This window comes from Capsicum annuum, chromosome 5, assembly GCF_002878395.1.
Source record: "Capsicum annuum cultivar UCD-10X-F1 chromosome 5, UCD10Xv1.1, whole genome shotgun sequence".
Classification (NCBI taxonomy): Eukaryota; Viridiplantae; Streptophyta; class Magnoliopsida; order Solanales; family Solanaceae; genus Capsicum; species Capsicum annuum.
Genome location: NC_061115.1, coordinates 29476034 through 29491672, shown reverse-complemented (window position 1 = coordinate 29491672; position 15639 = coordinate 29476034). Strand labels below are relative to the sequence as shown.

The 15639-nt window shown below is 32.8% G+C and overlaps 1 protein-coding gene across 1 annotated transcript; it reads left to right on the top strand.

The window, feature by feature from the left end:
- The first annotated feature begins 4848 nt into the window (after window positions 1–4848).
- On the top strand, window positions 4849–9610 carry LOC107870548 (uncharacterized protein C6C3.02c). The gene is made up of 5 exons (XM_016717114.2): window positions 4849–5108; window positions 8645–8701; window positions 8840–8923; window positions 9049–9221; window positions 9360–9610. Exons 1-5 carry the CDS (start codon window positions 5090–5092, stop codon window positions 9450–9452), a joined length of 426 nt encoding a protein of 141 aa, XP_016572600.1. The 5' UTR covers window positions 4849–5089; the 3' UTR covers window positions 9453–9610.
- The last annotated feature ends 6029 nt before the right edge of the window (window positions 9611–15639 follow it).

Sequence of the window (15639 nt, the reverse complement as noted above, 5' to 3'; positions counted from 1 at the left end):
TTCTACCATAGATTCTCCAAGAAAGTTTTAGATTGAAGATTCCCAAGACAAGATAGTCAAGACATCATCTTCAAAAACTCAATTAGGAATCAATATTTCAAGATTCTTCATCAATTCTTCAATCAAGGTATGTGGGGTTTGAACAAGGATAATTCTTTCATCCCTGTGCCCAAAACTTTATTTTAATTACAAATTCATTACAATTTATATGATTTTCCATGAAATTCAAGTTAGGGTTTACACCCATTATCATTCTTCGCAAGATTATGGGATTTTCCATGATTTAGAAGTTAATTACATGATTATGTTTATGTTTTCATGCATATTGCTGAAATTTTCAGATTTTAAGATGATATATGAATGTTTACATTACCAAGCATGAATCTTAGGTTGTTTTAACATGAATTGTTGCATGAGTCATTAAGCCCTAATTAAGATTGCTATTTCAAGATTATTTGTGTTATAAGCACCCTCAGATAAGATTATTTTCATATTTTGATAAAGATTTAACCATTTGATCCTAAGCTAAGATAAAGAATTCACTTTGTTCATATGACTTGAGATTTAAAGAAAGAAAAGCATAATTGGTTTTCTTGTAAACCCTTATGCTAGTTTTGGAGTGGATTTCTTAAGATTTTGAGCATAAGAATGGGAGTAGTATTTAGCACCGAGATGGGTAAGTTACTATGGTTTCATACCCCAGAACTACGTGTCACCGTAGATACAGATTATTAGATTATTTCCACTTCTATGTGAATGACTCAGATTATGATCACTTAGATTAGAAGTTCTATTCCGATGGCAAGGGTAGAACAACCCTACCTAACGGGGGCCAGTCGTGGGACTCAATGGATGCTCACATGGTGTATGTCGATTAGAAGAACCTCCCAACAGATGCCCCCCACTCTTCAACAGTCTATTGATTAAAAGATTTAAGATAAAAAACATATGTTTTGGAAGTTATGGTTTTAAGATTTTAAGCCCTAAGATAAGGTATTTTCCAAATTTTAGAAAACTAAGTGTAAAGGCTTATAAGTTTTACTCAGATTATGCTTTACAGAAAGATAAGAGTTACAAATTTTAATTTTCAAATTTTAGACTTAGAAGTGAGTCCTTTCTACACTTAGATAGTATGATTTAAAGACAGAGTATTAGCACAACTTTTAAAACTAAATGTTATGACTCACAAGATTTATATAGAGGTGATACATAATCTTGTGGAATATAGTTGGGTTAAAATATAAGTACCAAATATCGCATGAAAACCATAAGAAAAAAAAGTGAAATATAAATTTATGCTACACGAGAAAATTATCTATTTTGAGAAGCAAAAATTAAAGACGATACTTATGTATCAGAAGATGTTATGGCCTACATGTTACATATATTTATTCATTTATTCAGAGATTATTATAACTTATACCTCACACTTATTGATAAGATCAACCCAATGTCCAACCTTAATCTTTATCGTTGTAGATTTCTAACATACTTTTGTATGCAGGAGTCTACACCACAAACTCACTAGTACTTATTCCGATGAGCATGAGCACAAAAATATGTTCATGATGTACATAAATGTATGGTATATAGAAAAATTCAGTGTGTTGTGATAGCTTACTTGATTTTTCGATTGTATAACTTAATATATTTCTTATGAAAACGTAACACCTTAATGGTGTTTAATAAATGGGCATGATTCACGAAAAATGCGCGCATGTTTTTCTATGTAGCTTCCTGATGAACCCCACGTAAGCTGTGAGGTATTCCAGTTCATATTTTGTTAATATTCTGGCATTGCAGTTAAGAAATTTGTCCCTGACTTATGGATTCAGGATCTACTAACATAGTTCTTTCTCTTCCTGTGTATGCAATTGGTCATTCTTCATCGAGTGGGATGCTTCTGTTTCCTAAGAGCACGTACCAGCCCAGCAACATAAGGCGCAAAAGGACACATAGTTTCATTGCTCGGTACGCATCTTTCACTTGATCTTTTACCTGCTGGCCGAATGGGCCATATTCTCATAAAAAAAGCATTACTGCTACGCTTACTACATAGCCCATGATGCTAAAGTGTTTACTTTGTTTTTGGGAATCAACTTGACTATGGTGCACTAGCAGCTAATTGGTGCATGGAAGAATTGCGACTGGGAAAATCATTCGCTTGCAATTAATTGTCCTTTGAATAAGCCTTTGATTTCAAATTGACGTATGCGGACACTGATGACACTGTTATTGGGTCTTGTCACAGGTGATTGTTTTTGGCTTTGACATTTGGTTTACATCATAGGCGGTTTCAGTTTGTTAATATCTATCTGTATCAAAGGTGTCAATATTTCAAAACAATCTGGCTACTTTCCCAATAGGTATGTAAATATTTATCCAACATTTTTAAAATAAAGAGATACATACAGTCTTACAAATGCTAACTACAATGTAATTCTTTCAATTTTACAAATGGATATTCATTCCTATACCATAATAGCTTAGGTTATTGGAACTTTTATTGTAATAGCTATTGTATTTGTCTTCATTGGATAAAGATTTATTTTATTAGCATATTTTGAACTTCTTAACTAATTTAACCTTTAAATCTAATTTAACAGGTGTTTCATCGTGAATACTCGAGAGATTGATCACAACAACAATTGCATCTACTATTGTAGAATTTATAAATATTATCCCTAGTAATGTAAATAGACAACAATCACTATCATATGTAAATGTGAGCATCCAATAGTATATTATTTTCATGATTGTATAAAACATATATTTGGAATCATTTTCATCTACTGATCCAATCAAACATAATAGTTCCTTGCTATTATATCTTCATTTTATTCTACTATATGCATTGGGCCCGTGCAACACACTGACATACCTATCTAGTTTATATAGAAGAGTGAGTTATGGGACGACCAAGGGCATTATAGTCATTTCACAATACAAATTCACCATCCAAAATTCATCTCTTTTTGTGGACTCTATTTTTTATTTTGTCTTTTTCTATCTTCTTTAAAATGCACCACTTCTCACTTCTCACCTTAGCTATATAACCCAAAAGAAAATTCTCAAAATAATCTATAATTTAATGTTTATTATACTATTTCAAATCAATAGTATTTTAACAAGTTTTGAATTTCAATAGTTGCATTAGTTGGCAACAATCCAATCAAAAAAATTATAAAATTTTTATTATTTTGTAATAAAATATTAAAATACTCTCAAATTATATATGAAAAGACCTCCCTCTTTAATGCACTACTTGATAACAATTTCAAAAAAGATTTTGAAAATATTTAGACATTTTATATATGTATCACGAGAAGTGTCATTATGTAGAAGTATACTACTTCATCTATGATCAAATTTAGTTTGATGCTTTTTCTGATTCACTAAAAATTCAATGTTACATAAATTCAAAATACATGAATATATAATTAAGAATTCTTTCAACAAACAAAGAAACGAAACGAGAGAAAAATATGAAAGATAAATAATTTCTATTACAAAGGAACTATTTTTTTTTTAAAAAAATTGAAAATACTAAAAAAGTATAGCTATATATTTTAAATTTAGTAAGAAATTATTATAAATAATATTTTTAGAAAAATTTGATCAATTTTTAAATTTAATGGTGTACAATCCTTTTAAAAATAATAAAAAAGATTAAAACCTATATAATAATTTTATAAATCGGGTTAAAAAAATTAATATAATGTAAATTATCATGCAAAGTGCCAAATTTGATAAGTATTATTAAAAAGTGATTGATAATTCTGAGATATTACTAAGATCTCAAAAATAAATAAACATAATAATAATAAAAAATAATATATAAAAATTTATCACTTTTTTGTCATAACACAAAAAACATATTTATACTTTTTTCTTTTCATTTTAAAGGTTTATAAGGTGTTTAATTAGGATTAAGTCATGAAATATTATTAAACAAAAAAAAAATTTTAAACCTGTTCATAGCACGGAATACATCATCTATCTAGTAATTTAAAAGAAGGGAGACACAAAATTAATTAACAATTTAGAGTTAGTATCTGAACTATTGTTCTATACCTAATTTACACTTAAAAAAATAAATAAATTAAAATCAGTTCTCTTATTCTAAAACAGTGTTTTGTTAAGTGCAAAAAAGTTCCAACTTTGGAAGTTAAAGAGTTTGAGGTTGTACGTTTGAAGCTGGTGTCTATCCAGATCCAGTGATATTTTGCCGTGGTTTTGTGTTTTGACCTATAAATAATTGCTTGAAAAATAATAAAATGTTAATTATAAACAATAATAATAATTCATTTTTTTTGTAATGCATAACTAAATCCTACATAAATAACATTTATATAATTAATTTTACATAATTAATGCTTACATAACTAATAAATAAATAACTAAAACCTAAACCTGCATAATTAGTTTTTGAATAAAATAATATATAAATAATTTTCATGTATTACTAATACTTACGTGGAGTAACTCTAATCAGTAACCAAAAGGTCTATAAATTCATGTATTACTAATACTTACGTGGAGTAACTCTAATCAGTAACCAAAAGGTCTATAAGATTTATGTAGATATTAATTATGTTTTAACCACAAAAAAGAAGATATTAATTATGCAAAATTAATTATATAAATATTATTTAGGATTTAGTTATGTATTACAGAACATGAATTATTAATATTTTTTATAATTAGCATTTTATTATTTACCAAGTAATTATTTATAGCTCAAAAAACAAAACCATGGCAAAACATGACTGGATCTGGATCTGGATCTGTATTTGGCAAAAGCAATAAATAAAACCATTAATAAAAATAAAAATAGATATGGAAATGAAGGCATATTCTAGAATAACAAATGTGGTGACCCATCCTCCAAGTCTCCAACGTAGCTTCAGCGTTGATTCATTCAATTTGCCATTTAAATATTGACACGTAGGGATAATTTTTCCCTAATGGAGTATTATTATTTATTTATATTTATAGTCAACATATCCTACCATTTCTAGGTTTCTCTGGTATTTTGATTCCCAATTCTCTCTCTAGGGTTTCGCGTGCCGCCTCTGATAGAACAATCATGCCTCGCCGGAGCTCTGGTACTAACCATTTTCTATCTACCTTTGTCTTCTAGACAATTTCAGTGTAGATCTATTTTGAAAATGAAACTGAATTGAATTATTTTGGTTAAACCCAGTTCATGATGTTTGCTTAAAATAATGTCTTTCGGAGGTCTGTGTAGACTCTACCCTTTCCATACCCAACTTGTGGGATTGCACGGGGTATGTTGTTGTTATGATGTTTGCTTGAAGAATTTGCTATTAATATATGTATGGAAAAATTGGAAGTTAAGTATTTGGGTGAAAACCCAGTTTAATTTTTGAATTTTTTTGTGTGTGTTATGGTGTTTGCTTGAAGAATTTGCTATATATATATGAAAAAATGGGAAGTCAATTATTTGGGTGAAAACCCACTTCAGTTTTTTGTTATTTTAATGTGTTATGATGTTTTCTTGAAGAATTTGCTACTAATTTATATGAAAAAAATGGATATTTTAGTATTTGGATATAAACCCAGTTCAAATTTCATTTTCTTTTTAAAAAGTATTTGGATGGAAACCCAGTTCAATTTTCATTTTTTTAAGTATTTGGATGGATATTTAACCATCCACTTTTCCACGTTGCTTATGGTTTTCGTTTTGTTTACTCCTGAAAATGGCAATGAAACTTCTTTACATTTGTGTATAGCCAAAATTTCAGTTGTAGTATGTATACACTGTTGGTTTGCTAGTATTCTGGAATATGGTTAACGAAATTTGTACATCTTCATCTTCTTTACATTTGTGTATGTTGTTTGCGGATGATGTCGTGCTGATTGATGAGATGCGGGGCAGGGGGATTCCCAGATGTCTGTAAGAGGGATAGCTTCAAGTATACTGGGTCTATGATTCAGGGAAACAACGAGATTGATGAGGATGTCTCCAACCGTATTGGAGCAGGTTGGATGAAGTGGAGGCTTGTCTCGGGAGTGTTGTGTGATAAGATGGTGACCCTTAAGCTTAAAGGCAAATTCTATAGAGTGGTAGTCCGTCCAGCAATGCTGTATGGAGCAGAGTCTTGGCTAGTCAAGAACTACCACATTCAAAAAATGAAGGTGGCGGAAATGAGAATGTTGCGTTGAATGTGTGGACTTACTAGAGGGGATAAAGTTTGGAATGAGATTATCTGGGAGAAGGTATGAGTGGTTTCGGTGGAGGTCCAGATGTGGGAAGGAAGGCTGAGATGGTTTGGGCATGTGACGAGGAGGGGTACAGATGCCCCAGTTTGTAGGTGTGAGAGGCTAGCGTTGGATGGCTTCAGGAGGAGGAGAGGTAGGCCGAAGAAATACTGGAGGGAAGCGATTAGACATGACATGGAGCAGTTTCAGCTTACTGGGGACATGACCGAAGGTGTGGATGTTGCGGATAAGGGTAGAAGGACCCTAGATAGGAAGGTGTGGAGGTCGCGGATAAGGGTAGAAGTCTAGGATGAGTGTGTGTGTTGTAGCAAGTAGTTAGAAGAGTTCATGTATAGCCGGGTTAGCAATTCTAGGACTGTGTCCATAGGTAGGAGCCCCTAGTCAGGAGGGTTTGGTGGTGATGGGTGCCTTTGGTCTGTGAGTGTATGTTACTACTAGGTGGTTGTCTTATTCCAGATGTCCTTTTCTTATCTCGTATTTCATATTGTGCTTATTTATCTTATTTCGTGTTAGTCTAATTTCTATTGTATTATGTCTTATTCCTTATTTATGTTATGCCATACATCCTGCTTCATGTTTCATTACGCTCTTGTTTACTATTCTTTATCTTGAGCCGGGGGTCTATTGGAAACGGCCTCTACTTCTTCGGAGGTAGCGGTATGGACTGCGTACATTTTACCCTCCCCAGACTCCACTTTGTGGGAATACACTGGGTTTGTTGTTTTTGTTGTTATGGTCGAAAAAGTTTAGATAATAAAATGGATTTTGTTCATGTATCGTTCCAATTTTCGTTCTAAATTCATCAAAAATTCTACTTACTCTTGATTTCCTCTTTTTGGGTGCATGTTCATTGTAATATCACCAAACTCTTAACATTTGCTTTAATCACCATGTCTAAAACCAAATAAAGCACTTCAGAATTGTGAAATAATTTCTCCGTAAAAATCAAAATGAAGAAATTTCTAAGGAACCAGATAACAGTAACTTAAAAATTATAGAATCTAAAGATGTGCATCATGTTGATTTTGAAATTTGACATTTCCAAGACAAGAAGACTGAACAAATTTTGAAAATGTTGATCATATGGAACAGGTTTAGAGCCCATTTTGATTGTTGCATTAGAGCTATCTCCCACCAACACAAATATGTGCATGAGTGAAGTGCATTACACTATAATCGAAGCAATGATTTATCATCAAGTTTTTATTCTTTTTTTTATTTCAAAATTCTTTCCAAGAGTTACAATATCAATATTTAGTTACTTGAAAGGTACTTTTTCCGGCTAAGATTTTTTCAAACATAAAAAAATTCTTACTATAAAAATTGCCACTATAGTAGTTGTAATATCTAAATGTGTATCTTTGTTTTTTGATAAAATAATTTAGTCAATAAAAAACGGAATTTGTGCTTGTGGAAATTATCAAGTAATCAAAGATGAAAAAGAAGACCTGAAATTTTGTGAACGATGCGGAGTCGAATTTGTTGATTCTAGGATACGAAGGTATCAAATGGGCTATATCAAACTTGCATGCCCTGTAACCCATGTGTGGTATTTAAAACGTCTTCCTAAGTATATTGTCAATCATTTAGATAAACCTCTTAAAGAATTAGAAGGCTTGTTTCTTGCTATGTGTGATTTGGTCGAAATTCTGATCTTACAGACTTTGAACGAAAAATTGTCATCCCAGTCAATCCAATTGGGATGCCTTGGACCCCTTTATTCTTTTTTGTTATATTGATTTAATTCTTTCTTCTCTTAGTACTTGCAAGTATGCTTACCTAATGAAGAAACTGTACAAGGTTTAATTATTCATATGCTATTGGAGCTTATATTTCTGGATTTGTGTCTTAAGAAAAACACAAGCTTCAGTTAGATTGAAAACCTAATTGCTGCATTGATTTTTTATTTTTTTTAATTTTTGCATTGTATTTTCACCGAGGAAAGATGGTTTGTTTGCGGTTATGATACAATAGTTTTGTTTTTAATTTTTGTATTGGGCATTAGGCCAGAAATTTGGAATGAGATTTAACAACTGCTGAAAGGGACAGGATACAGACTGAATTTCTTACGATAGGGCATGTAGAATTGCTTGAAAGCTCAATTATATATATTTATTTTCTTTAGTGCAACATCCTACCTGTTCAATGTATAGGATTGAGGTAGTAATAATTTTTCAGGTTTTCTATAAAATATGGTTGCCAACCTATCCTGTACTGCTATTGTTGTGTTGGTTGGCTGCTATTATTCATCTGATTTGTTGTTTGCGTTTTTCACTATGCCTTTTGTGATGAAGTCTTCTGTTGTAATTTATTAGTTCCATTCCTTGCTAAGGGCAACTCTTTTGTCTCCTTTTTATTCTGGTTGATGATTTTTTGTTTTCCTTGTTTTGTTGTCTAGGAAGATCTGCTCCTCGTCCAGCCCCTCGTGCTGCCCCTCGTCCTGCTCCAGCCCCAGGTTGTTTTTTTTGGTATTCAAGATTTTATCTCTTGGCAACTTATTTGTGTCATTTAGTTGGTAGTCTTTTGGTCGATGTGGTTTGATCTTCCTTCCTTTCCTTGTGCATTTTCATATTCTATCTCTCTTTTTTGGCAGTTCACCATGCTCCTCCACCAGCTCCCATGCAAAGTAGTGGTGGTGGATCCATGCTTGGTGGTATTGGTTCTACCATAGCTCAAGGTATGAGTATATCCTGTTGTCTTGCAGTATGTAGGAAACTTAAAATCGCTCTTCTTCAATTATATTTTTTCCGCAGAGTTGCTTAGTGATGTCTCCTGTCTGTTTATGACTATTGTGTATTACAGGGATGGCCTTTGGTACTGGAAGTGCTGTGGCACACAGGGCTGTAGATGCTGTCATGGGTCCACGTACAATTCAACATGAAGCTGTTGCTTCTCAGGCACCTGCTGCTGCTGCTCCAACAACCAGCAGTGCTGGTTCAGATGCTTGCAGTATGCACACTAAAGCATTCCAAGATGTGAGTGTTACTTTCACACCTTTTAACTACCATATTTAGTAAATTGGAGGTTGTTCTTTCAGCCGTCAAGTCAGTATGACCTGTGTTGTTTTCACAAAAAGATTCTGATGATGCATTTGTTTGTGGTTCAACTTGCAGTGCATTAATAGCTCCGGAAGTGACATTGGCAAGTGTCAATTCTACATGGACATGTTGTCCGAGTGCAGGAGGAACTCAATGATGAATGCCTAATCTTTTGTTGGTTGGGTGTTATTTTATAAGTTTGAACTTATTGTTGAAATATCGATGGAATATGATCTAGTTGTGTTGATTTGGCAAATGAATTTGGTTCTTGATATACCGTGCCTCCAATAAATATAGGTTGAAGCCTGAAGCATTGGACTTTTCTAGACCTGTCCATGATACTATATTTCAGTTTGCTTTTTATGCGCTGGTGTGTGCCGCTTTTGGATTCATTGATTACTGTTCAGATTTTGTTAAGAGAAATCCAAGTTCTTCTGTGAGTATAATTTAAGTGACTAACTAGCTGATATCTTTAAAAATGCTATGAAACTAGACTTGGGATGTTGGGGCTTTGAGTTCCAGATTGTCGCTATTGTTGCCCTTGAGTTTTCTTATTCTGCGACTCATTTCCATAGATCTTTGTTCAGCTGCAGCTTTGTGCAACTCTACTTTTTGTATTAGAAATTTTTTGACTCAAATGAAAAGAAACACTCAGATAGGATCCCCTGTTTAGTACCTGCTATTAGTGCATGTCTATTAGTCGCTGGTATATAGGTTCTAAAACAACAGTATTAAGTCGCCTATAGCCAATAATGGTCCGTCCTTAAAAAGTTCTGTCAACATTCAGTTGTGCAGATGTCTGTTAGAAAGATGAGGTTCCTTTTTATATGATTCATCGCAACATGCGCATGTTTTATCTTGTAGCTGTCGGCTGTTGTATTTATTACTCCTCTGTTTTATAATAAATGAATTGTTCAGAGTATTAGTGAATTGTTATTTTTTTTTTCAAATTTACCGTTGAGGATTTGACAATTAAGGGATCCATCAATTGAAAAAGAATGACATAAATATGATTATGTACTTTGAAAAAGGGTAAAAATGAAAAATTATGTTAAATTTATGTGTTTGATTTTTTTTTCTTAATCTGTTTGTTAAAATTTAACAATTCATTTATTATAAAACGGAGAGAGTATTAATCATTGGGATATTGCAAATTCAGTGTAGGACTAGTAATGGTTCTTGATAATACTCTTCGTTTCGGAATAACTGAATTGTTGGGAATAACTGAATTGTTGGGGTATTTATTGGTATCTCAAAATAAGTGAATCATTGAATTTTTTTTCAAATTTACCCTTATGATTTAACAATCAATTAATTTTTGAAAAGGTATTACAAGGTCAATTTTTTTTTTTAGGGGTAAAAATGGAAAGTTATGTTAAATTTATGTCTTTAATATTTTTTTCTTAATTTGTGTGTTAAAATTTAATAATTTATTTATTATGAAACGGAGAGAGAGTATATTTCATCTTGTTTTTTATGCTATGATGTGTTGCCTTTTGACTTCAATGATGTGTTGCCTTTGACTTCATTGATTACCAATACCATCCACCCGAAGACACGAGAACTCTTAACGGATCGTTTGATAGAGTGTATTGAAAAATATAATGCATGTATTAGTTAATGTGTATTATTAGTACTTAGTTTGGTATATTTTTTTTGTTTATGTAAGCATTAATTATATACTCAATTTCCTATGTATTAGTGATACAACCTAGTTTGGTACTTTTTTTTTTGCCTGTGTAAGCATTAATTATATACTCAATTTCCTATGTATTAGTGATACAACGACTTTAAACATATGCATTTACTTATTAAATGACCTTAATATCCTTCAATTTCCCTCTAAAAATGTTTCACAATTCTTTTTTCCGCCATTTTGATTTAAAACAGTGAATCTTCTTAAAACATTTTACAATTCCTTTTTCCACCATTTTAATTTACAATAATGAATAATTAATTTAAATAACTGCAACATATTTTTGCTTTGCTTCGAAGGTCTTTAAAAAGATTAGGGAAAATAGTCTATTACCCCGCCCCCCCTAAACCTTTACCCCAAATCTCAACTACACACTCAATCTTTAAAAATGACCTATTACCCCCTGAACTATTTTAAAGTGAAATTATTATTCCCAAAAACTGACAACCAGTCATTTGAAAATGCGGTGTGTGCACGCGTTGCCACGTTAGGCCACACCATGCCACGCCATTTCCACATTATGCCATGTCATTGCTACATCATGCAAAATAATGACGTGGCAATCAGCTGACGCGTTCATGGGCGATATAGTCACGCCCGTTGACACGTCAGCAACTAGGGGGTAATAAATTCGGTAAAAATAAGTTTAGAGGGTAATAAGTCACCTTTAAAGGTTGAGTGTGTAGTTGGGATTTGGGGTAAAGGTTGGGGGTAATAGACTATTTTCTCAAAAGATTAAAAAAAATAAAATCTTGAGACTTTCTTAATTTTACATTTTGTATTTTATTTTTGTTTTGACTATGTTAATCTATCGGCGTAACATTTCATGCGCAAAGATGAAAGTATTGCAATTAATCCTAAACCTCTATATACTAGTTCAATAATACTAATTATGTTTGAGATGGTAAAAGAACTTTATTGCAAAAAAAGTGTACAAAGTCAAAGAAAGATATTTTTATAAATAAATATTTTTTTTTATAGAAAATATGTAATATATATTATCTTTTATACATCAAACCAATTGATGCATAAAAAATAATACATGCATAATTAATACAAATATTATTAATACACTATATTTTATATTATTTTTGTCCACTCTACCAAACAACCCTTAAGCTCTTCTGTCAGCATAATACTTTAGTTGACATCTTTAGAAATGCCATAATAAAACCTCGATTCCTATGCTCCTAAGTTTAGTGTTTTTGCTTTAAGTTCTGTTTCTAAGAAGCCTGAAATGGATGATGAGACATCTGTTACATAGATCTCTATGTGAGGCATCGCAATTTTTTGAACCTAATGTACGTCATCAAATACTTCATCCGTTTCACAATAAGTGAATTGTTGGAGCAATTTTAGTGTTTCAAAATAAGTGAATGGCTCATAATTCAAGTTACATGTTGGAATTTTTTTTCAAAATTACCCTCCATTAAATGTGCATTGGGAGTGATGTATCATGTGTTTTTATTTTTTGAAGAGGGTAAAAATGAAAAAACATGATAAATTTATGTCTTTGCTTTTTTTTCTTAACATGTGTGCAAAAATTCAACAATTAACTTATCGTGGAACGGAGGGAGTAATATTGTCACGATCAAACCCTTTTATGAAACGTATGGCGAACAACAATATACGCCAAAGTAAAATTTAAATAGAGCAAGTCTTAAAACAACTTTTTTTCATAAACTCATAACGAAAATCAGAAAGTAATACAAATTCTCCAACATCTGGTGTTACAGGTACAAACCTCGACGAATCTCAACAACAAGCACAATATTTACAACATCTGAAAACGAAACGAAATAAAGTAAAGACGACGTGGAAAAGATTCAGGAACTGCGAATAAATCAAGCAGCTACCTCTAAGTCTCGAAGACATCCAATCGCTACGAGGACCACCCACCATTCGTACTCTGCTTAAAACTTGCACAATAAAGGTGCAGAAAAAAGTAAGGATGAATATGAAATTCACGTATATTCACCAGCATCGTCAACTAACCCAAATATGAAGAAGTGATGATAAGGGTAGGTCTTAAACTACTTCCATAATTATCACATATACTATTCATTTCTAAGGAAATTGGCCTGGAATAGCAACTAATATCACCAACATTATATATAAATCAAGTTTAGAAAATCTGAAATCATAGTCAAATCAAAGTAAGAATTATAATGCCACATTCATAAACATCCAATTACTTATCACTCAATAACAACACCATTTAAAGAGATGAGATTAGGTATAAACATGATGTGAATGCCTCCTACTCAGCCAGAAACCTATATACACCTGCTTAGATAATGTAAATAATCGGGATACATGGGAGACTTGCGAGGTCATATATCCACCATGTATTGGACAATTCTTTATTGGGACACAATTTTGTACCTGAATCCATCTTAGTAGCTACAAGAAGAAAAATCAACCAAGACCACGTTAGTAGAGACTAGCGAGAGAAAATTGGTGATTTAATGAACACAAAATTTAAGCTAATTACGTACCACTTTTAGAAAGATTCATTTAATATCATATGCGTAAGTTCCGCACACAATCAAACTATATAGATTTCTTTGCACTACCTGGCTAAGTTCACTTTTAATTATTATAGATAAATTTTCATAGCAAAAATTTCAGAGAGACTTTTTTCTTCAAGTACTTTTTAATGGAAAAAAAAGGATGAGTAAGTATTTAGATAGTTACTACTTTTGTATCTCCATTTCTAATGTGGACCTCTTGAATGGTAGAGTACACAATCTAGTATTTATATCGAACAATGAATGCAAGATTGTGCGTTCTCATACACATTTTTTACTTAACCATAGTTAACTCATATATTTTTCACTTAAATTCCTAAATTCTAAGTTTAATAAACAGGTATAGATAAGTATCTTCATCTTGAAGCCTCCTACCACACTTTCTGCCTGTCAGGACGACTCAAACGACTAAAGATCATGTCAAGTTGTATATTGTAGAGATAGTTTGACTTCACATGGTCCACATTTCAATCATTTCAGACAAAGGCGTTCAGTTCACAATAAATTTGTGGAGGTATTTTCGAATAGGCTTGGGTATTCAGGTGAGTCTCAGTACAACTTTTCATCTGTAGACATACGAATAAGACGAGTGCACTATTCAGACGAGATATGCTATGAGCTTGTGTGCTAGACTTTAAAGAGAGTTAAGATGACCATTTGTCAGTTACTGGGTTCGATATAATAATAAATTTCATGCAAGTGTTCAGATTGCTCCTTATGAAGCTTTATACAGGCAAAAATATAGATCATCGATTGGCTGGGTTTTGCGATCCAACTATTCGGATCGTTCGGACACCTACTCTAATCCACTTAAATAAGAGAACCCTTACCACTCAATTAAGAATATGCAAAAGTCATAACGGAATATCATAAAACTCTTCAAATTATTATAATAACTTATTACAATTCTTTAAATACATCAAGGAAATCCTTTACTCCAAAGATCTAGTCTAGACAAGTAAAAGAGCTACCAAAATACAAGGACAAGGTACAAGACTCAGCTTCCACCATGGGATTAAGAAGACAGCAGGTGCTGAAAACATCATCGACCAAATGAAGTTAGATCACGTAAACACAACATAAATATCAAAAATTAAACATGCGCTTACAAAAATAAAATCAGTTTTTATATAATTCTTGACCGCTTTCCTATCACTAACCTCCTTACGATCCTTTCTCTCTCCCGGACACCCAATTAATTTAAGTCCTCGTACTATCCTCCGGCCGGTCTACCATACCACGTTCATCTTTAGTAGGTCACTCTCTCATCATTTCCTACCACTCCTAACGATAAATCTATAATCAATTTAATTAATGAGCTCAATAACATATATTTATTCAAAGATACCCAGGTAATTGCTAACCATTCAATTTAGACCCATTTATAACAATACCATTAGCACCCTGCCCGAGTCAAGGAAAACACATGAATTTATATTATACATTCTTGTTATACAACCCAATTTCAGCCACTACCACTTAACTCGTAAGACCAATATAAGTACGTCACTTAATAGCACGTTCAACCAACAACTTACAGACAAGGAGCAATCATTTAATATTAACTATTATCCCTTAGTGTTAGGCTCTTAAATGATGAAAGGGACAGAGGTATTGTGTTAGGGGAGTTGGATCACTCCGGGGAGTGTCGCGATTTCGGCTATTGTCGGCGTTTTAAGATAGAGGAGGTCAGTGAGGCTATTCGCAAGATGCGAAGGGGAAGGGCGACGGGGCCCGACGAGATCCCATTGGATTTTTGGAAGTTCTCTAGCGGAGCAGGGTTGAGATGGCTGACCAACTTGTTTAACAACATTTTCAAGTTCGCAAAGATGCCCGAGGCATGGAGATGGAGCACGATGATCCCTTTATATAAGAACAAGGGTGACATTCAGAGTTGCAACAACTACCGGGGTATAAAGTTGTTAAGTCACACGATGACGATTTGGGAGAGGGTGGTGGAACGGAGGTTGAGGAAGATTGTGTTTATTTTAGAGAATCAATGTGGTTTTATGCCTGGTCACTCTACGACTGAGGCAATTCACCTGGTGCGGAGACTGGTTGAGCAGTATAGAGAGAGGAAGAGGGATCTTCACATAGTGTTTATTGACTTGGAAAGGGCGTATGACAA

Bases quoted from the DNA above. Each gene is read 5' to 3' on its own strand.
- LOC107870548 (XM_016717114.2), top strand. The intron at 8,702-8,839 runs GTTGTTTTTTTT...CTTTTTTGGCAG, and splicing joins TCGTCCTGCTCCAGCCCCAG to TTCACCATGCTCCTCCACCA. The intron at 9,222-9,359 runs GTGAGTGTTACT...TTCAACTTGCAG, and splicing joins ACACTAAAGCATTCCAAGAT to TGCATTAATAGCTCCGGAAG.